At 54.8% G+C, this 22,486-nt stretch overlaps 1 protein-coding gene across 1 annotated transcript; it reads left to right on the top strand.

Moving 5' to 3' along the window:
* Window positions 1–4,956: 4,956 nt before the first annotated feature.
* On the top strand, window positions 4,957–16,000 carry SLC6A7 (solute carrier family 6 member 7). The gene is made up of 14 exons (XM_005147203.2): window positions 4,957–5,041; window positions 9,482–9,662; window positions 9,754–9,885; window positions 10,439–10,673; window positions 11,350–11,488; window positions 11,753–11,887; window positions 12,449–12,552; window positions 12,996–13,120; window positions 13,491–13,603; window positions 13,687–13,818; window positions 14,157–14,256; window positions 14,382–14,482; window positions 14,611–14,778; window positions 15,791–16,000. The coding sequence occupies exons 1-14, from the start codon at window positions 5,009–5,011 to the stop codon at window positions 15,998–16,000; spliced, it is 1,908 nt and encodes a 635-aa protein (XP_005147260.1). The 5' UTR covers window positions 4,957–5,008.
* Window positions 16,001–22,486: the final 6,486 nt, after the last annotated feature.

Genomic DNA, 22,486 nt, shown 5'->3' on the forward strand with positions numbered 1-22,486 from the left:
ACACGAGAGGGTCTGCAGCTCCTGGGCTGTGGCTTCCCAAGACAGAGAGGGTTGAAGAAGCACAACCCTTGCATGGCCTTTCCCAGCACCATCTCTCCAAGCTCCAGAAGTGTGGAGCAGCAGACATTCCCTTGCTGCCTGCAGAGCACCCTCACATCACACCCAACACTGCTTGTGCACTGCCTCCCTCGGCTGCGCTGTCTGCTGTCAGCCTCTCATCCCTCCCACCATGTCCTGGCCCAGAAAACAAGGTGCCCAAGCATGCTCTGGCTTTTACAAGCAGGTCCCTGCCATCCTACTGTGCCCACAGCCCCACTCCATCCCCTGTGGGATTGGGTCTCCCTCCATGGGGGCTGGTGACACATCCGTTAGCCACCATTGCCAGCTGTGCGCAGTGGTGAGGATGATGTTTGCATTGGCTCGGGACTTTGGCTCAGTTTATGTGTATATAAGGCAGAACTGATTTTCCTTTTATATTTTAGGTGACAATATCAGTGACAATAAAAGTGAGCAGGAATTCTGTGGGTTTGTTGCTGTCTCCTCCCAGCCTATGGTGCTGCGGCACAGGGAGGATGCCAGCCCCAGGGTAGCACCAGCACTGATGCTCCTGAGCCCAGACCCACGGAAATGGGATGAATGGATGGACAGTTGGATGGATGGATGGATGGATGGATGGATGGATGGATGGATGATGGATGCCTTGGCACAACAGTGTTGTCCCTGTAGCATGCATCCAGTAGGGATATTGCTGGCAGTGGTATGGCCCATGCCATTGTATGGCACAGCCACATCCCATTGTCACCAAGGGAGGTGGCTTTGCTGAGCAACCCATCATCTCCAAACTCACAGCCCTGGGGCAGCCAGGGAAAGGGTGAGGCCAGGCTTGGGCTGGTGGAGGCCAAAGAACAAGGCCCACAGACGCGGCCACCTCCCATTGGTGCTTCCTGGCCTCTAATCTCATTTTATGGCTGTTGATGGGCTGAATATCCTCCTTGTCCAAGAAGAGCAAACAGAGAATGAGGATGTGAGATAGTGCCTGGGACAGCTGGCATCGGTGCCTGACACTGTCCTCTCTCCATCCCAGTCACGTCCTCCTGCTCCCATTGGGCACTGAGCACGGGGTTGCCCTCAAATCCCTGCCTAAAAAGGTTCCTCCAGCCCCAAAATGTGCCAAGTGTTGCCTGGGAAGAGGTGTGGGGGGACTGTGTTGAGATGCCTGGGCAGGACAGGCTGTGGAGGGACACCTGATGCAGGATAAAGTCCTGTGGGTGGGGAAGATGGAGGAGCAGAGGCAGGATGAGGTGGCATTGCAGAGACAGGCACAGAGCAAAGGGTTTCTTCCTGATCTTGTGAGTGAGCTGCACCTCCCACTGCACCCTGGTGACTCCGTGCTCACCAGCATGGCGCCTGGGCTGCTCATGGCGTGGGATCACCACTTCCTTGCATCCCTGCATTGGGAACGTGGGGCATCAGGAGCTAAAAGAGGCTGGGAAGTCAAAGACAATGGAGCTGGTGCTGTATGGGAAAAGGGATGAGAGTGGATGTGCCACCTGCACAAAGAGCTGGGCTGGATGAGGGAGATAATGGTCACTTCTGCACTGAGATTCCAGCATGGTCCCCATGCCAAGGGCTGGATCATCCCTACGCATCCTCCTTCTGCATCCAGCTTTGCCTGCCTTTGACATCCAGTTTGTCATTGCCACATGGGGACTGTGGGATCCAGACCTGGCAGGGGATGGGATGGTGGCAGCCCCAGGCATCCCCATCACCTGCAAGGGGGAAGCTTGAAGGGGAGCAGAGTCCTTGGGGAGGATGAAAAGCACATGTCCCGGATGTGCTGGGTGCCCATGAGTGGGCGAGGGGCTGGGCTGCAGGGAAGATGCTCCAGTGCCCTCCCAGTGAGCCTGCGTGTGCCGTTGACAGGATGAAATTCCAACTGATACCCTCATCTGGCGCCTGCCTGTTTGCACAGCAGGGTAAAAGTCCAGGGAGCTGTGGGGCTGTGCCCTTGTGTCCTGTGTGTGCACAGGGAGCCAGCGCTGGCGGGAAGAGGCAATAAACGCACCCACACGCCCAGCACCCCTTCCTCCAGCACACACACACCCCTTGGATGGGTGACGAAATGCATCTGCTGTGCCTGTGTCCTCCCCTGCCTCCTCCCTCCACCATCCTTTGGGCACGAATGGGTGAGTCCTGCTGGGTCCGCTCCATGCCAGGTGAGGGGCTGTGGACCCCATGTCCCTGCCAGCCCAGACACGTGTCACCTTGTCGGTTGCACCCCAGGCAGGTGACAGGCACCTGGTTCAACACCTGCAGCAGCTGCCTCCCGAGGGGCACAGCCCCACATGGGCATCCTTATGGGGAAAGCCTGGGCACAAGAGCAGGGAACCCTAGGGACTGTCCCCAGAAAGCCCCTGCAGCTTCTTCCTGCTCCATCCTCCACGCTTCCCACCGGCTCCCGCTGCCCCTCCTTGAAGGAATCATCATCAAAATAAGGCCATGCACACCGTGTGCCGAAGACGCCGGCAGCCTCCGGCATGGCACGCTTCCCGGCAGTGACTAACCGGAGCCGTTGCCACCTTCCTCGTGTCTCATGGAGAGGATCTGGGCACGGGCCCATCTTGCTGCCAGCCGCCACCTTCTCGCCTGTTCCCTGGTGGCTGCCATCGGGATGCGGGTGTTTTCCCGCTGATGGCAGCAGTGCACACAGTGCCAGTGTCTGTCGGGCACTGCACTGGGATGGAGAGATGTGTGTGTCCTTCCCTATGCTTCAGCCCAAGGGAAGGGAAGGGTTACTTGATGTCCCAGGGGTGGTTCAGGGGTGGGAGAAGGCAAAGCTTGATAGAAATGCTTGCAAGCCCTGTATGTGCTCTCTAGTGCTGGGCACTCAGGGATCAGGGCATGGGGACCCTAACCCTAATCCTGTCCCCTGCCAAAGGAGGGGTTTGGGGTACCTGTACTTCATTGCTCCTCATGGGAAGACCCCTCTGGCTCCTGCTGCCTCTGGCAGGAGCTATTCCTTGAAGTGTATCTCTTGCCAGCTCTGGGGTGATGCAAGACTCGTACCAGGAGATGCTGGAGCACCCCAGATGCCCTGGGTGGGACGTCTACACCCTGATGCTCCAAGGTGATGGAGAGATGATGGTGCTACCAAAGCAGCACCAACTTAACCAGAGAAGGGAGCCCCAGGTACAGAGCGTCCCACCAGCAGCGGTATCAACATGGATATTTCAGGGTAGTGTCAGCCCTTGGTATCCCTGCTGGTAAATACTGCCCTGTGGCAAGACAGGGGCTTGGGAAGGCTGGGTGGTTTGTGCAGGGCTCAGTCCGTGTGACGTGGGACTGGGGTAGCTGTAACAAGGTGGCACCAGTCTCTTCCCTGCCATGCCGTGGGACACTTCTCATCAGGTGGATCCCAAGGGAAAAAGCCAAAAGGCTGATTCAGATTGCACAGGCACGAAGAGCAAACAAAGCATCCCTGCCCTGAGCAGGAAGGGTGAGGCAGGGACAGTGCCTGATGGGGACAGCCTGGCCAGATCCAGGCTCAGCATTTCCACCAGCATCCCGGGAGAGGGGGAAGTGATGGGTGAGTCCAAAGCAGGTAGAGCCTGCCTGGGTGGCTGCCCAAAGACCTTCTTCTTTTGAGGAAGCGAGTGCAAAGAAAGATGTTTGTTGCGTTATGCAGTTTGCTCCTTCCTCTTTTCCCATGGGGAAATGCAGGTAAATGTCAGCTCTGAGAGGCCCACAGTGCAAACCCTGAGCCACTTCATCGTGCTGGAGTCTGCAGAAATGTGTCTTTATGCTCAGGAGGTTTTCTCTGGGGGGAAATTATCATAAGTGCTCGGAGGGCTGTAGGAGCACGATGGCCATTGGGTGTCAGGGAGATGTGCTCCTGCGTCAGGCAGGCTGGGTTCTCTCAGTCATTGTTCTCCATATCCCCAGTGCTGCCTGTTCAGCTTTAAACCTGAGCAAGGCAGGTGCAGGCAGGTCTGGGGCAGGTTGCAGCACTGTAGGAGAAGGGACTGGGCACAGTTCAGGGGGAAAGTGAAGGACAAGAGGATATTATCGAGGGAAAGAGGCATTACTGTGGCAGACAGCAGCTCTCCTGGTACAACACTGGCCCTGGGGCATGTGGGGTTGTTCCTCTTGAGGACATTTCCCACCATGAAAGTGGGAGAAAAAGGCACACATCACCTCTGACTTCTCACTGGGGATGTGACTGAGCATGGTGGGGAAAAGCCTACACACCCCTGGGCTTTGGGGCCGTAGGATCCCATTGCTGACTCAACAGGGACATCTGAATCCTGGGCATGACCTGTGCTCTGGCATCAGGCCCATGATATGGTGGACTCAGCTTCTCACCCATGGGCCTGCCCAAGGATTGATCTTGCTCACAGCACGGTGGGATGCACTAGTCCTACCCAAAGGGACAGATGGGTGTTGAGCATCCCACTCCCCTCCACTGGGATATGAGCTCCAGTAGCATGGGGAGAAGTCGCTCCTGACCTGCTCAGGCTCCAACCATGTCCTGCCATGACAAAATCAGCTCAGAGCTGGACAGAAAGATGCTGGGAGCTTCTGGCACCTGCACTTTGCACTGCTGGGGCACACGGGACCTGCGGTGTGCCGGCAAAGTCAGCTCAGTCCTTAGGAGACCTGAGGCACTCATGGCATGAGTAAGGCAGCTCCATCCCTCCCCGCTGGCCCGGCGGGGGGCTGAGGTCCCGGACCCCCCCCGGAGGGGTGCGTTTGACAGACATCCCTTCTCCAGCCTGCGAGAGCCGTCCCTCCTCCCTCCCCGCTCAGCAGCCATCCTCAACTCCAGGAGCACCTTCCCTACAGCCTCGCTCCCCCCGTTCCCCCCGGCAGGAAGGTGTTTGTGTGCCCCCCCCCCCTTCCCGTTTTCCTGTTACCGCTTCGCCCTCTCCCCTTTCTCCCTCCCTATCGCCGGAGAAAGCGAGAGGAAAAAGTGTCGGGAGCAGGGAGCTCATAGCAACAGGATTCTGGGATGAAGAAGATTCGGCAGCAGCATCTCCGGGAGGTGAGAGCTGGGAAGCGGGGATGCCCCCAGGGCTGGGACCTGCGGACAAGGCATGGACCCGCTGCCATTCCCTGTACGGGAACCTCCGTGGGGGGACGGCAGACTTTTCCCTGGCAGGGATTGCCCACGGGAATAGTGTGTGTGCGTGGGGCAGCAGCGGGATGTGGGGCAGAGGGATGGGGCTCTCTGTGGTTAGTGGCCAGTGGAGGGCCTGAGCTGCCCCTTCCCGCGGGATGCTGGCGGTGCTGCCCGGGGCAGAGCTGCCTCCCGCAGCGTGGTACCCCTGGGGGGTGCTCCCAACAGCTCCGGGGGCTCTCCGGGCTCTGGGGTGGTGGAATGTGAGGGGTTCCCCCATCCTCCTGGATGAGCACGGGAGCTGGGTAGTGCCTTTCCCACCGGTTGCCTCCTCCTCTGATGAGTTTAAAGGCAGTGCTGGACCCTGACCTCTGGGTTCAGGGCAGAGCTGAAAACCCTTTTTGTACCCTTATGGAAGCCCGTTTGAAGCCCAGTTCAGGCTTTCCTATCCTTGGCTCCCCTCAGAGCCACTCTAGGCTCAGAGTCCCCATCTACCCTCACACTGGGGACCAAGCCCCTTCTGCATGGGGACACGTTGCTGCTGCTGGTGGGTCAGCCCTTCCCAAAGCATCCCAGGCTCTGCCCTCTGCCAAACCATGCCCACTAACCACAGGACAGGGCGACTCCAACCTGCACCAGCCTTCAGATGAATGAAAACCCAGGAGAGTTTTATCCCTGGCAGGAAATTCCTAGGATATTGGGATATGACGTAAAAAAGCCAGCAGTGGCCTGGTGAAAGCCAGCAGCCTCAGGGCTGCCTTTTCTCCTCCGCTGGTGTTTGGAATCATCATCTGGCTCTTCCCTCTCCTCCTCTCTCCTAGAAATTGCTTTTTCATATGACTTTGTGACTGCAAGAGCCATTAAAAGTTGTCTCTGCCCCTTCCAAAGGCTTCCTGAGATCCTTGAATTTCTCTGCTGCTGGTGATCCTGTTTAGCATTTATTTGGGAACTCATTTAGTCGCGCAGCAATCAGCTGGAATGGAAAGCAGATGTCTCCGGAGTTATTTTCCCTGTTCCCACTGCTGCCCAGGGCCCTGCTCTCCTTTATTACCCCAAAATACTCTTGCTGAGTTCCAGATGGAGAGGTTGGTGCTTCAGCCACACAGCACCTTGGGATCCCCATGTCCAGTGCTGGAATCGGGCTTATCCAGAGCCATCCATGGCCAATGGAGGAGTTTGCACAGCCCCAGCTGCAGCACCTGGGGCCCCAATACCATCCTCTCCCTGTCACTGTGATCTGCTTCCCAGCAGTGAGCAAGGAGTTTTAAGCCTTCTCACCAGACATGTTTGAGACATATGGAAATTCCTCTTTAATAGAGAAGATCTTTCTCAGGCTCTAAGGATTTCTGGTTGGCATTTGCATAAGAGTAGCTCTAGAAGAGCAGAATGGATGGGGTTTATTTGTTTGATTATTTGCTTTGGGGGTTATTCAGTAGAAGTGGACTAAAGCCCACGGAGAGCAGTGGTAGGAGCCAGGATTTGGGCTGTACCTCCCTGTACCCAGCCAGGCCTGAGCCGCTGCCTTCCTCTGCCTGCCTCAGACCTTCCCCACTCCTTCACCAAGGTTTTTAGGATGAAAGTCCATAAGGATTCGCAGTGATGCACACTCCCTCTGGACATCGCTGTAATGAGTTTGCTTCAGCCTCAGCTATCTCCCAGTATCCCCTGTGCCGGCTCCAGCATCACTTGCTCCCTCTCCTGGCATGTGCTGTGATCTCAGGCTGGGGCAGCCCAGGGTTGGTGCAGCCCTTCAAGGGGCTCCTCCACCCCATCGAGGTGCATCATTTCTAAGAGATTTTGCATTTGAATTCATTTTGATGCTGTTTTCCCTCTTTTTTTCCCCGAAGAGATTAACCAGCAATTCAAACTAATCCGAAGTGACTCACACTCTACAGACACACTGTGCTCGCACATGGCTGGCATCCACAGGGGAGGAATTTGGTGCCGGCTGGCATTCCTCCCAACCAAATGCTGCGGTCCACGCAAAACCACCGACAAAATAACCCCACAATGCCCGTTTGAATGGAGACAAAATGTGATGGAAAAGTAACTTGAATCTGGCTGGTTTCTCATGGACGCAGCAGAGATTTGCACTCATTAAAACAAATTGGTGTACAGAAAATAATTAGCACAAGGCGATTTCCTTATGGAAGCCAGCTCTTGTCTTGGCAGAGACTAAAATGCTTTTTCTTCCCCATGACCTTTGCTTTGCTGACTTCTTTGGGAGCATCTTGTGGTGAATAATGGAAAGTGATGCCGTGTTCAAAGAGGACGTGGTTGCCAAGGGAGCTGTTAGTCCCCGTCTGTTTATAACCGCGAGACAGGAGCCCGCTTTGAAAGATGGCTGTTGACTGTGGAAAGCACTAGAGCAATATTGTAGCACTACAGCACTTCAGCTGCCGCTGGGAAAGAAGGTTCCTGTTATGACAAAGGCTGAAAAAGAGCATTAATCCCCAAAAAAAGAAGATGGAATTGAGACAGCATGTGAGAGTTCAGCAGTCTGAAGTAGAGGTGTGCATCTCTCTGCTATCTGGGACAAAGATGGGCTGCAAGCCCTAAATACTGCATTTTGCAGTTCATTTTTAGTAAGGCAAATAGGCCAGGTTTGCTGTGATTTCTATGGGAAGGCTCTGATTTGAGGCATTTTGGGGCATTACAGTGCTGGAGCAGCCTGTCTGTGTGTTTTCCAGCAGCATCCCTGGCCCGTGCTTCCCCAGGCTGACAGATGTGACTGCAGTGTCACCCTCCTTGGGGTCTATCTGACTCCCGAGCAGTCTCTGCTGTCTGCTCTGGAGTCCCAAACTGAAACTGCAGAGCTCCAGCTAAAGATATCAGTAAGGAGGGACGGTCATCACTAAGGTGTGGGTGACAAACTCGATCCCATGGCCTCTGAAAAGGGTGACAAAGATGGGGAAAAGGTTTTCATTTGGAAAAGGTCCGGTTGGTTTCTTTCTTCTCTTTTGGTTGCTTCTATGTTGATTTCCAGGCCACATCTGATGGATGGGCACCTGCATTTAGTCAGGTCATGTGGCTGCTCTTCTGCAGCTGTTTAGGATTCAGGCAGAGGTGCAGGAATTGAGCAAGAGGATTTAATGATGTCCCAGAATCCCTTCCTCTTGTTTTGGTGTGATGCAAACCTGGATAGCAAGAGGTGCCCAGCTGTGTGATGGACTGGAAAGCATTATGGTGGGGGAAAAGACCAGACTGTGATGGCCCCATAGCTCCTATCCCCATGCAGAGGGACCTTTGTGAATATAGGGTTTGGCTGCTGAAATTTTTGGGGTGATGTAGCAGAGCAGTCTGTCCCTCACCCGACAAACACAGGTTGCTGTGGGTCACGCTCACTGTGTGTGCTGGGTTAATCACCAGGCATGGCCACAGTTTGCAGAAGTTGCTAAGCTGGAGAGCTGCGTTAGCTGCAGTAGGGCTGCCAGGCAACAGCTTTACAGCAGCAGGATTGGGGTCACATTCTGACTTTTCAGCCTGTGTTTTCAGCTTTTCCTTCTGGCCTTTGCCTTGTGAAGGCAGCATCCAGCAGGTATGGGCTTTTAATGGTGGGGTTTAGTGTAACACCAGAGCTCAGGCTCTGCAGTTCAGGTTGGCTTTGAGAAGAGTTTGCTATGCTTGTCCTGTCCCTCAGGGGGTGGGGATGGGTTCACCCCTGTGTTTGGTGCCCTAGGGCTGTGAGCTGGGGTGCACCCTGTGAAGGGTGGGAGCCTGCAGCCATCTCCATCAGCAGCGGCTCCTTGTCTCCATGGGAACTGGCAGCAAGAGCATCCTTTGGTCCAGCCAGAGAGGAGGAGAAGGAGAGGAGATAGCTGCCACTTTTCCCAGGGGCTGAAGCAGGGCAGCACCAGGCTCTGCTCATCCAGCTCTCATCTCACAGGGGATGGATGAAGGCCTGCTGCAGGCTCTAAGCACATATGTATGCTGGGGACCGACATCTCCTTCTGGCTGATCATTCCTAATCCTGGCCCCGCTCCCTCAGTCACATCCCATGGGCTTGTTCCCTACAATCCATGAACTCTGGGACATGGAGATGGCTGCTTTTTAATTTTGAGAGCCCAAAAAGAAAGGAAAGTTCCCAAATGGGCTCCTCCTGTACTGGTCCCAGTGCCTTGTCAGCAGGACCACATCATCCTCCTGTCTTGGTACCTCCGTGTGAGATATGTGAGGTGAACTATGCATCCTAAAGGGAGTCAAATCCTCAGGCAAGGTAAGGGCTGGACAAGTGTCAGTGCTGTAACTTGGGGCCACAAACACACCAGAGCTTTCAGTGCTCCTTCCTTCTCCACTCTTCATCCCCTGCTTTTATTCCCTCCTTAACCCTCTCTGCTCTATCCCATGCCCTGCTCTCTTGCTCAGCCGGTGACCCCAGAGCTCCTGGTGAGCCCCAGCAGCCAGGATGGGGACCTGGGCTCCGGGTGCCCAGAGGACAGAGGGAACTGGACGGGGCGGCTGGATTTCCTCCTCTCCTGCATTGGATACTGCGTGGGCCTCGGAAATGTCTGGAGGTTCCCCTACAGGGCTTACACGAATGGAGGAGGTACTTGGTCATCCTTTGGAGGGGCCACGTCTCCCCCTGGCTGAGCTGTGCTGGTGGAATGCTTTAGGGGGTTTTTCCTTGCCTCTTTCAGGAGCTTTCTTGGTTCCTTACTTCATCATGCTGGCCATCTGCGGGATCCCCATCTTCTTCATGGAGCTGTCCCTTGGCCAGTTCTCCAGCCTGGGGCCACTCGCCGTCTGGAAGATAAGCCCTCTCTTTAAAGGTGCGTGAGTGAAGTCCAGAGCCTCTGTGTGGCCACTGGAAGAGCTACTTGATGAGGACATGGACCAGCATCCGCATCCCATGATCCCCAAAGCTCATGTTAGAATCAAAGGTTAAATCCTGGGGGCAGGTGGAGCAGGCTGGATTTCTGGGTTAGCTTAGTAGCTGTAAGATATGCATTGAGATCTATCTGTCTTTGGAGGCTCTGGATGTCATGTTACATAAAAAATTATTAAGCCAGCCAGTGTATAAAATACAGCCCCAAAGCTGAGCAATGGCTCAGGTAAGAATAAGACAAAGGTAAGAAGACGAAGGTAAGAATAAAGCATTCAAAAAAAGGTCAAATCAAGCACTTTCGATATCAAGCTGGAGTAAAATCACCTGTATGATGAAATAGGTCATCAGTTCAGAGAAGGCTTGTTCAGAGGGCACAATAAGAGGGTCCCCCCACCGGGTGAACCTCAGCTGCTGAGCTCCAATGTCTGACCCGGGTTTCGGGTGTTCTCTGCTCCAGAGAGATGGCTCACTCCTTCTTTACCGTCTCCTTCCTCCAGGCGTTGGCATGGGCACGATCCTCATCGTCTCCCTGGTGGCCATTTACTACAATATGATCATTGCTTACGTTCTCTTCTACCTCTTTGCATCCCTCACAAGCGACTTGCCCTGGCAGCACTGCGGCAACTGGTGGAACACCGACCTGTGCCTGGACCACCACGTCATCAAGGCGGGGAACACCACCTTTCCCGTCAACATCACCAACACCGTCAGCCCCAGTGAGGAGTACTGGAGGTACAGAGCCCAACCTGGCCATGCAGACATAGAATCATAGAATCATGGAATCCTGTGGATTGGAAGGGACCTTCTAAGCTCATCTAGTCCAACCCCCTGGCAATGAGCAGGGATGTCTTCAACTAGATCACTTTCAGTTAAATCTTCCCTTTCCTCTTGTCTTAGAAAGTTTTCTACAGTGCTCCTTATAAATCACTCTCTCTCTATAGACATGGTTGGCATCCAACCAGCGAAAGCATGGGGATGGGGTGAGGGGGAAGGGTTTGTGCTGGATGTCTCATGGTTGGTGTTGTGGATGCAGTGATGGGCTCTCATGGTCAGCTGTGGGCCATATCTCAGTTTAGGCATTAGGATCATGTCCCTGGGATGTGGGAGGTGTCTATGAGTTAGCACTGCTTTGCTGGCCTGGAGATACATTTAGACTGAAATGCATCCCATGCCTGGACTGGCTGGGAATTTGCTCTCAAGCCTCCAGGCATCCCCTATGGGTTCTTTAATGCATGGTGGAGAAATCACACCAACTGCTCCCCCTTCCCCATCAAATAGCTGCCTCTCATCGCTGGGATTTTTGACAAGGCTATTTTTTGAGCAGAGGCATTGCTGGGTCCAGAGAGGCCTCAGGGAGAAGATAGGGATTACCCATGGCGGCTCACCAGTGGTTCTCCTTTCTCCCTAGCCGGTACGTCCTGCACATCCAAGGCAGCTCTGGGATCGGAGATCCCGGGAGGATCCGCTGGAACTTGTGTCTGTGCCTGCTCCTTTCTTGGACTATCGTCTATCTGTGCATCCTAAAGGGAGTCAAATCCTCTGGAAAGGTAAGAGCTGGACAGTCTTTTGGGGGCAGCATCTACAGCAATGCTCACAAGTGCCTGTGATTCTCTGCACATCTGGGAAAGTGAGACCCAGAAACAGCATCCTGGGGATAGGTCTCACATCCAGAAAGTGCCAGGGCTGACACCACTGGTCCTGCTGCATCCCAAGGGCCAGGCAGTGCAGGGAGATGCAGTGGAGGGCTGGGAGGGACCCCCTGTGCTGTGCTCTCATTCCCAGCTCTCCCAGTGGGCTCTGCTCTCCTGCAGGTCGTGTACTTCACCGCCACCTTCCCCTACCTCATCCTGGTGATGTTGCTTATCCGTGGCGTGACCCTGGAGGGGGCCTGGAAAGGGATCCGGTTTTACCTCACGCCCCAGTTTGATCACCTGCTCTCTTCCAAGGTGAGCAGGGTCTTGTCCAACACACAGAAATGAACCTTCTCACCTGCACCTGCAGTGTGCAGCAGAGCGGGTCCTTTACTTTGGTGCCTTTTCTGGCCACCCTCTGACCTAATGTCCTCTCCTGATTGATCCCAGACCAAAAGTGCTTGCCTTTGAGCAAACTGTCTTTGCTCCACACCTTGTCTATAGGGCCGTTCTCACGAGGCATAGCCCCATGCCTCCATTTCTGGTTCTCCATGCAGGGGGTGGCATGCTCACTACCTCCCCTGGGTACCAGAACCGTGGGCAGGATTAGCCCCTGTGATGGGCTATGGGGTGCTTATAGGTGCTCATGCTGGATCTGGCTGTTCTGTTTTTCTCAAGCAATCTCAGATTGCAGAGCAGGGATTTTCCTGGGATCAGCAGTGTTGGTAGCAGAGACCACCCAGTTGTACAAGGGCATTTAAATGCTACACGGAGCTGGCTCTAAAAACCTCTCCTTAGTCCTTCCACAAGCCAGCTGACCCCCTGTGGGTGTGTTAGCGAGGAAAGGCTCTCCTCAGACCTGCTTCCTTCCCCCAGGTGTGGATCGAGGCTGCCCTGCAGATTTTCTACTCCCTTGGGGTAGGCTTTGGGGGCCTCCTCACCTTCGCCTCCTACAACACCTTCCATCAGAATATCTACAGGTAGGAGCCAGCTCCTGTCTGGTAAAGAGCACGGGATGGGGGAGCCATTGAAGCCTCAGCTGGTGGGTTCAAAGCACACGATCACCCAGCACTGCCCCTTGCCCAAGCACCTTACAGATACCTGGCAGCTTGCACAGGCTCCAGGGGGACAGAGGGCTCTGTAAGCAGAAAGTTCTCCTAAGCATCAAGGTTTGGGCTGTAGGTGCTGACTGCTGAGGATGTTTGGGGATGGAGTTGTGCTTGCTTGTCCTGTCCCCTTGTCCTAGGGGAAAGAAAGCTTGGAAGGAACCCCACAAAATTACCTATGCCATTAGATAGGCACTCCTTTTGACTGTGAAAACACATGCCAAGGGAGGATCTGGAGGAGAATCACTGTGGCAATGCCACTGGTGTGGGGTGGGAAGGAGCAGGCATTTTCAGAGCATCTTCTTTCTCCTCTGTAGGGACACCTTCATAGTGACCCTGGGCAATGCCATCACCAGCATCCTGGCAGGGTTTGCCATCTTCTCTGTTTTGGGATACATGTCCCAGGAGCTTGGGGTCCCTGTTAACCAGGTGGCAAAAGCAGGTGAGGTCAAAGACCCTTTCCTCCTCACCTTCTGTCTATGTGCACTGAACAGCATCCCTTCTAGGGTGGGAGGCACCTGAGGGGATCATCATGAGGGATGATGCTATATGCTCAGCTGGCCAAGGGGAGGGAAAGCAAAAAACCAGTTCCTGCCATGCAAACTGTGAGCAACACCAAGTGATGCCTAATAAAATGATGTCTGAGCAAGGAGCAGGCTGGTTCTCCTGCACCTCTCACCCTCTGCTTCAGGACCCTTCCTTCACCTCAGTTCCCCACAGTGGTGCTTCTCTGCTAGGCTCTCCTCTCCTCCATCCCTCTATGCCCAGCACTGTCACCCCCTTTTCACCCTGCTGTCCTTTGCCTCCCTTAGGTCCTGGCCTGGCTTTTGTGGTGTACCCCCAGGCCATGACAATGCTTCCCCTTTCTCCATTCTGGTCTTTCCTGTTCTTCTTCATGCTGTTAACCTTGGGCTTGGACAGCCAGGTAAGGTCAGAGTCCACCAAGCCAGCCATGGTGCCTGGGCAGCCCAGGGTACCTATGGGGACCCTCTTCTCCTTCGCATGCAGTTTGCCTTTATGGAGACCATCGTCACAGCAGTCACAGACGAGTTTCCTTACTACCTGCGGCCAAAGAAAGCTTTGTTCTCTGCTATCATCTGCATCGCCCTCTTCCTGATGGGGCTCATCCTCACGACAGAGGTAAGGGTTGGGGTTGGATGTGTTGTGGAGAGCTTAGGGCACAGGCTGAGTTTGCAGGGACACCGATACACACATCAGCTATTGAGGTGGAAGAGAGACAAATGATGATTTTGGGCTTCATTAAGATGTAAGGTCCAAGGGAAGCAGTGCAGCATTATTCCTGTCCCTGCACAGCCCCAGAAGAACAATGATGTTTTCTGTGGGTGCCTGACCACTGTCTTCCTCAGTGCCCACAGAGGGGCTAAGAGGACTGTGTCCCCAAAAGCAGGAGGACATGGGTAGGGGTTTATTGGGATGATGGCCCCAGAGATGCTGGCCACTGTGCTTTGCCTCCACAGGGTGGGATGTACTGGCTGGTCCTACTGGATGACTACAGTGCTGGCTTTGGTCTCATGGTGGTGGTGATCACTACCTGCCTCGTGGTGACACGTGTCTATGGTAAGGTGTCTGTCCCCACAGGGGCATGGGGAAGGGTGGGCTGTGTCTGTGATACAACTGTGATACAGCTATGTCTGTATCACTGTATCACAGCTTCTGAGCCCTGCTCCCTCTGCCTCCTCCAGGCATAAAGAGGTTCTGTCGAGACATCCACATGATGCTGGGCTTCAAACCAGGGCCCTACTTCAGAGCCTGCTGGATGGTCCTGTCCCCAGCAACAATGATGGTAACTGCTGGCATCTCCTGCCCCAGGGACCGTGCAGGTTCTGCTGGGAGGTCTCCATCATCTCCAGGCCCTTTTTGAGCAGGAGACCTTCAGAGGACTCTAGGTTCTCACTTTCCTCCCACCCGCAGGCTCTGCTGGTGTACAACATCATCAAGTACCAGCCCTCGGAGTACGGCAGCTACCGCTTCCCTGCCTGGGCCGAGATCCTGGGCATCCTCATGGGAGTCCTGTCCTGCCTGATGATTCCCATTGGCATGGTGGCAGCTGTGCTCCAAGAAGAAGGGACACTGTGGGAGGTAGGAGGTGCTGGGGGCAGCATTGTTGGGGAGCACCCCACAAACACGCAGGGGTGACCACGGGCCCCTCTATCCTCTGTCACCTGCATCCTCCCCCCTGGAGGTGCGTGTCCCCATCCCTCCCTCCTGCCCATGGGGTGTGAGAGACTATGCATCCCAGGGCACGTCCAGCATCACCTTCCCATTGTGCCAGGCAGGCACTGAGTCATGCTGCTTCCCAAGGGGCATCCCTGTGTGCATCCCTTGTCCTTTGGGACTCACCTTGTCCCTAGCATGGGATGGCCATGGGCACATGGGACTTTGCACCCATGTTGCAGGAGCAACGACAGAGCAAGGAATGCAGCTGCCATCCCGTGCAGGCAGCTGCAAGCAGCAGGAGTGGGATCCTTGGAGCAGGCTCTGGAGCTGCCCGCAGCTCTCCCAGCCCCGCTGGGCTTTGCAGCTCTCCCCAGGCTGTCTGAAGCAGAGGCAGCAGAGCTCACTGACACCCCCACTGCCCCAACCCCCCCCACTCCCCAGCCATAGAGGGGCACTTGTACAGAGCTGCCTTCCCAAGAAGCTTCAGCACAAGCTCCCATCCTATTCTATCACATCCCATCTCATCTCATTGCATCCCATCACATCCCATCCTATCCAATCACATCCCATTGCATCCTACCCCATTGTATCCCATCCCATCCCATTAAATTCTATCACATCCCACTGCATCCCACTGAATGCATTCCCATCCCATTACATCCCATCCCATCCCATCCCATTGTATCCCATCCCATCCCATCCCATCCCATTGCATCCCATCCCCTCCCGTTGCATCCCCATCGCATCCCATCTCACCGCACCCCATCTCATCTCATCCCATCCTATCCCACCCCATCCCATCCCATTGCATCCCATCCTATCCCACCCCATCCCATCCCATTGCATCCCATCCTATCTCATCTCACCCCATCTCACCCCACCCCAGCCCATCCTCCCTGGGGCAGAGGTGTGCAGGGTGTCTGTCTCCCCGCAGCGGGTGCAGCAGGCCAGCCGGCCAGCCATGGACTGGGGCCCGTCGCTGGAGGAGAACCGCACGGGGCTGTACGTGGCCAGCCTGCCCGGCAGCCGCTCCCCCAAGCCCCTCATGGTCCACATGCGGAAATACGGCGGCATCACCAGCTACGAGAACACGGCCATCGAGGTGGACCGGGAGATGGAGGAGGAGGAGGAGTCCATGATGTGATGGGAGCCCGCAGGCTGGGAGGGGGCTCACCCCCCATTCACACAGGTTGCACTGTGGCACTTCAGGACAGCCCCAGGGGTGGTTTTGGGAGCAGCTGGGAGATGCTGACCCTGCCGGTGTCCTCATCACCGCCCTGACCCAGCCAGGACGGAGCTGCTGCTCGTCCCGGTGTTCGAGGTGTTTCTGTTCAGTGTGACAACTGTGTGACACGTCTGTGTGCTCCTGTGGTGGTGTCTGGTTGAAGTGTCCGGGCTGCCCTTCTCCACCCTCAGCCCTAGCCCTGCCCTCCCCATGCAGGGATGCACCAGCTACAGGGATGCAGAGGTGCTCCGGCTGCAGGAGGTGGGGAGGAGGAGGACATCCTCTGCATTGGTCTGTTCTCTACTTGTGTGTATTTAACTCCAGTAACCCACAAACCCATGTGAGGAAGGACTATAACATCTTGTGTGCCCTGAGGACGGTGTGTGCCGGAGGCACTGCAGCAAAACCAGCACAAATCAGTGTCCTGCCCAAGGAGTGTGACCTAATAAATGAGCACTTGAAGCGATGAGAAGGAAGAAATAATAAAGCTTTCTAAACAAACCAGCTTGCAGATCCCCCAGGGACCTCAGTGGTTCAGGCCAGCTCTTCCCCATGGTGCCTGGTAGGTCTGGGGCGAGCTGTGCTCCATGTGTGCAGGAGGTCAGAGATGTCTCAGTTGGACCCACCTCCAAAGGAGGATCAGTTTCCATCCCCAAGGGAGATCCAAGGGTGCTGCTTTTCCCAGGGAAAGAAGGGCTGTGTTTCAGTGCCTGTGTGTGTGGTTTTGGGGTGTCTCCCAGGGCCTATGTCCCAAAGACCCAATCTCATGCTGATGCTGCTGTCCTGGGAAGTGCCAGTGAGGTCCTGGATGGGGCTGTTGGGACCCAGTGCTGCCAGTCCCTGTCACGCCGGTGTCATGTGCGCCTTGTCCCATGTACCACCATCTCACCATTAAAAAGCAGTGTGTGACACAGCTTCTGCTTGGGTTATTTGGGGGTCCTCAGCATGCAAGAAGGGCACATCCAGGGATACTTCCAGGGATGGGGGGCACAGCCCTACTGTGCTTTGTCCTGCAAATCTCTGTCCTGGTCTGGTAAAAGCTAAAAACCCAGGATAAACAGAAAAAATAGTGTTTATGGCTGGATGATGTGGCCCTGGTGCCACATGGGGCTGTTAACCCCATGGGCCATGCAGCCCAGGAATGAATCCTGGGACAAGGCTGCAATTTTCCTGAATGACCCTTCCTAATGGTGGAGGATATTTCATTATTGCCTTTGTCCTGCCCAGCCACCTCCTCATGCACAGGGATGCTGAGCATCCTCCCCAACCAGCTCTGCCCTTCCTTTTCCCTGCAGGACCACTGATGACTTTGCACATCCCCTCAACGCATCCCGTTATGGCTGCAGGGATGATGGGGGTCCCCAGCCTCAGCTCCTCCATGTGTGTGGGGATCACGACTGTGCTGCAAAGCACCTTCGGCAGCTAGGCAGGGTTAATCATTAGAGAGCAGCCATAAAAGCATTGCTGATGGAAAGTTCAGGCTGTGGTGGCTGGGCAGCGGGGAGGGCCTGCCATAAACGTTTATGGCCCCAATGAATCCCTCGCTCTAACCTTGACACTATTTACCGAGCAGGAGGCCTCAGCAGGTCATGGTGCTGCCCAGCCATTGCTGGGGTGCTTGCTGGGGAGCACAGGCTGGGCTGGCCCCAAGGGGGGCACACATGGGAGTCTGCTTGGTGTGATGGAGCCAGTGATTGTGTTTCGTGTTGCTGATGGCCACAATGTGCCAGAGGAACCAGGAGAGCCTGATGCGGTCCCACAACATGGAGATGGAGGTGCTTAGGACTGACCAAGCTGCTCTGGTTTCTGCATGTCTCTGACCTCTTTCTATTTGCATGGGGTCCTGTCACATTTCCTAAATCCCCTCCTGTAAGCCCAGGATCCTCAGGACTTGGTAGCTGCTGTCAATCAGTTGCAGAGCGATGGGAAGGATGGAGCAGAGGCTGCACCAGGGATGTGTTCGGAAGCAAAGCTGACAGCAGTGAAAGGAAACCAAGGGCAAAATGTGCTGGGGCAGTGGCACAACAGAGGCCATGTGTGGCTGAGCACAGGGAGGTGCGGGATGTGCTGGTGGCAGCACACCCTGCTCCTGGCACCGCACCCGCACCCGGCATCCCGGGGTGCGACCCCGTCCTCCCAGGGACCACGGCGAGAGGCACATCCCCCGCGCTGCTCTGGGCTCCAGCGCGTCCCGCTGCTCCCTCCGGGAGCCTGGGGCTCGCTCCCGGTCTGATGCTGCTCCCTGCCGGGGACGCGGCACATGGCAGGGATGGGGATGAGGAGGGGGGATCTCCCAGCCCAGGGGCGGCGGGGCCTGGGGTGTGCGGTGCGGCACAGGGGCCGTGGCAGCCCGACCGCAGCCCCTATCCCCCGGTGCCACCCTGACCGCATGGGCAAAGCTGCCCTGGGATCCCCAAACCCACCCTGGGGTCCCTCTGGAGAGGGGCTTTTCACAAGGGTGTGCAGTGACAGGGGAATGGCTTCAGACTGACAGAGGGGAGACTGAAATGAGCTCTTAGGCAGAAGCTCTTCCCTATGAGGGTGCTGAGGCGCTGGCACAGGGTGCCCAGAGAAGCTGTGGCTGCCCCATCCCTGGCAGTGCTCAAGGCCAGGTTGGACACAGGAGCTTGGAGCAAGCTGCTCCAGTGGAAGGGGTCCCTGCCTGGGGCAGGGGGTGGAGCTGAAGGAGCTTTAATATCCCTTCAACCCAAACCATGCTATGGGTCTATGACATCAAGCTCTCCAGAAGCCCAGGGATGCTGGTGACCAGGCAGGGTCAGGCAGTGCCCAGGGTACCAACATCCTGCAGGCAGGAGGAAAGCCTCCATTGCCTGCAGCCGCTGCCCAATGCTTGATCCCAGCCTTTCTGCTTTCGAGGAAGGAGCGCGGTGACAGCGGGACAAGGCGGTGACAGACAGTGAGTCACTGCAGTGACGGAGAATCACCCGTTTCCATGCTCAGAAGTTGGTAGCTATTTATTGCACTTGAACACCAAGAATAAAACTGACACTCGCCCTCCCTCCCACACCCACCCCGCGCCCGGTCCCCCCGCCGCCCTCCCCTGATAGAGCATCCGATTTGAGCAGTGATCATTCTGTTCACAGCCACAGGTTCCAAGTAAAACAAAGGAAAAGGAAACAAAAACGTGTCCCCGTCTCCCCGTCCCCCCCCCCCCCCCCCCCCCCCCCCCGAACCCTCCCACCCCAAGCTCCTGCTGAATCCAACACGGTCACACTGCTCAACAGTTCGAGTGCACTTACAAAAAGAGAAGAGAAAGGCTTCAGCTGCAACCGCACGGACTGACAGACACGAGGGGACAGGCAGCCACCCCTCCCCGGGGCCTGATCTTCTGTTACATGACAAAGCTCGGTAAACTCTTCCTTATAATATATTTTTTTTGCAATCATCTTAAATAAATATTTCCATAGAGGTTTCCTGTAAGTATATAGTTTTATATATATATAATATATATGAGAGAGAGATCTCATTTTTTCTCTTAAATCACTGTTAACATTTTCCCTGCTTGTCCAAAAAATGTTACAAAAGCCCTAAAATTGTGCAACAGTTAGAAAAAAGGGACAACAAGAACCCAAAGAAGGAAGGAGCCGCTCCATACAGCCCCCTCCATTCCCTGTGACCTGCAAGAGGGAAGGACATTCCGTCAGGAGCTGGTGGGTGGCCTTTGGGGATGGATGGCAGAGGGGCCAGCAGCCCCTCCTCTGATGTTCTACAGCCTGTTCACATCTGGGTTTCCCTGTCTGGTGTGGATGAGCTGGGATCTGTGCTTTTGGAAATGGGCAATGTGAGGTCTCTACCCTGCTAGGAGGAGGATGGTTGCTGCATCAAGGGAGTGGTGTACACCATGAGATGTGTCCCGCAGTAGGGAAGAAGGGTTAGCCCTTCACATCAGAGGAGATGGTGATGGGATCTTCTGTCGACAGACAAGCCTTGGTCCATGGGGATATGTGGCTTTCCTTCTCAGATGTGGCACTGCTTTTTGCTGGTCCTCCCCAGCGATCCTGCCACGGGCTGCAGGGCAGACCATGATCTCAAAATGGGAGCTCCATGGGGGGCATCAACTCATGGAAGGCAAAGGAAGCAGGTTTGGGGTCAGACAGGGGTTTGATGCCTGGCAAAGAGGACACGTACTAGGGGAGGTGGGGACAGACAGCTCTCCTGTGTGTGCCTGGCCAAATAGCAGAAAGCAGGGACCCAGGATGGCCTCTTCCTTTTCCGGACCAGCAAGACCTGAGACATGATGATGTCGCAGCTGAACCCTGGCAGCCAAGAAGGGAAAACAGGCCATTCCCAAGCTCACCATAGAGCTGTGAGCCTGAGACCACCCCAGCAAGTGCTTCCACTCAGATAGCCCCTGTGGTCTGTAAGAGGTGGAAGAGATGACCCATTTGGAGGACTCCTGATGTGGGTTTGACCCGGATGGTTAGGCAACCAGATGAGTTGGGCTTTGTCTGTACTAGAGGATGAAATGTGCCACAGCCTAATCTCTAGCCTTGAGCCTGATGGGGATCCAGCAGGTCCATGGTAGTAATCTGCACCCCAATAAGGTAACCTTGTCCATATTGCTTATGCCCTGGTCCTTGTCATCCCCAGAGCCATGGTAGGATTGTTGGGATGATGCCAGTTAGCATGTGCCAGGGACAGTGCCAGCAGCTTAAAGGTACAGACATAACAGCAGCAGCCCTGGCTCTGTGAGCCAAAGGACAGTGGCAGTTGATGATTATGTTTTAGTTTTCCTGCAAGTTTAGGAGAAATCAGGAGATATGAAGGAAGACAAGAGACAGAAGCTGTTCACCATGGCTACTGAAAGAAAGGGTTAGTGGTATATCAGTGCTTGCACAGAGATGCTCTGGGAATACAGAAACCTGCTCTGGAGAAGCAGAGTGAGGCAGGGAATAGAAACCAGGCAGAGCAGACCCCTAAAGTGCAGGTGCTTCATGCTGCCAGCGTGGGCAGGTTGGGAAGTTGGGTCTTCCTTGGTCAGGCTTCAGCTTGACTGGAAGATTGGAAGGAGTTGAAACCCCAGACTCTGCTTCCCTTAGAAAGGATAAGGAACGTTTTAGGTGTTGTGAGGACATTCAGCTGATTCCAGAGGAACCTGTCCCTAGAGAGATGACCACATGGAAACCTCAAAGAGGAGAAACCACCTCCGAGAAGGCACATCAAAAGCCTTACTGGAAACCAAGATGTTCCTCCCTACCAATGACTGCCCAAAGTGGGCTCTCTATCCATCACAGCATCTCATCCTCCATCCCATGCAAACTCCACTGCACCTCCTATCCCAGTTCTTCCTCCAGTAGTGTCTACTGGAACACTTCATCCAGTAGACCTGAGTAGACCTCATCCGAGGTCCACAGCTATCAGCAGCTCCAAAGGCAGGCTGAAATGGCATTTGCACTCTAGCCCCTATGGAGGGCCCTGCTATGACCTCCTCTGTCTTCATCCATCTCATACGGATCCCCAAAACCATTCCTGACACCTGGAGACCCTGGGCATCAGGAGGTGGATGAGACACTCACTGTGGCGTCAGAGGGAAAAAAACTGTGAAAGAGCAGAGTCCTTCCTTTAGAAATGAAATAAAATCAGCACTACTTGACTACAGGAAGAAAAAAACAGGTCTGTAAAAACAGCCAAACTCTACCTTAAAAGCTAATCCTCTCCCTGCATGGATTTCCCTGCTCTGAGGCCACCTCTTGCAAGCCAGCACAGCTCCACGGTCAAACATCACAGGTCCACCAAGAGCACAGAGAAGAACATTTGCATCTCCTACACCCATCACCAGCAACCACTGCACTGCTGGCACAGCAGGACACAACAAAACACCTCTCAGGGCTTGTCCATGCCCCAGCAGTTTGGATTTCTTCCCCTCTATCCAGTGGGAAAAGAGTTTCGCAGTCGGCAAGGATGAGGCTGCGTTCTGCACAGCAGCTGTCCCTGCCTCAACAAGAGAGCAAAGCATTCAAAACCACAGAAAAGGCAAAATACACGCTCAGAATTTACATGGAAAAAAAATTTCCTTTTTTTTTCTTTTTTTCACCCTTTTTTGTTTGTTTATGTCCAAAACAAGCATTATTTTTTGTTCATTTCTTTGTTTTTCAACACACGCACTGTCTAGAAAGTTAAACGCCATGCAGATGAAAAGAGTGGGGCTAGGAAGTTCCCCCAGGGCAGCAGTGCTGCAGGAGCCTCACCTCAACGAACAAAGAGCTTCCAGTCGGGAAAAAAGAGAACAAGAAATGGAAGAATTGCCGGGAAAATATCCAACCTCAGACCTCTCCCTGAGGGCAAAGAGGTGAGACCAAAATTCCCCTTCCCGGCCATGTCTTCTGTCCTGAAAGCCATGTCCCGGTGGCTCCCCAAGAGCCACTGCTTGGGTTTACCCTGCAG

Source organism: Melopsittacus undulatus, chromosome 10, assembly GCF_012275295.1.
Source record: "Melopsittacus undulatus isolate bMelUnd1 chromosome 10, bMelUnd1.mat.Z, whole genome shotgun sequence".
NCBI classification, from domain to species: Eukaryota; Metazoa; Chordata; class Aves; order Psittaciformes; family Psittaculidae; genus Melopsittacus; species Melopsittacus undulatus.

What these genes read in the sequence shown, in the direction of transcription:
- SLC6A7 (XM_005147203.2), top strand. Translation starts at nt 5,009, where the DNA reads ATGAAGAAGATTCGGCAGCAGCATCTCCGGGAG. An exon ending in GATAAGCCCTCTCTTTAAAG is followed by an intron (nt 9,886 to 10,438) that starts GTGCGTGAGTGA and finishes TCCTTCCTCCAG; the next exon opens with GCGTTGGCATGGGCACGATC. An exon ending in GGCTCATCCTCACGACAGAG is followed by an intron (nt 13,819 to 14,156) that starts GTAAGGGTTGGG and finishes TTGCCTCCACAG; the next exon opens with GGTGGGATGTACTGGCTGGT.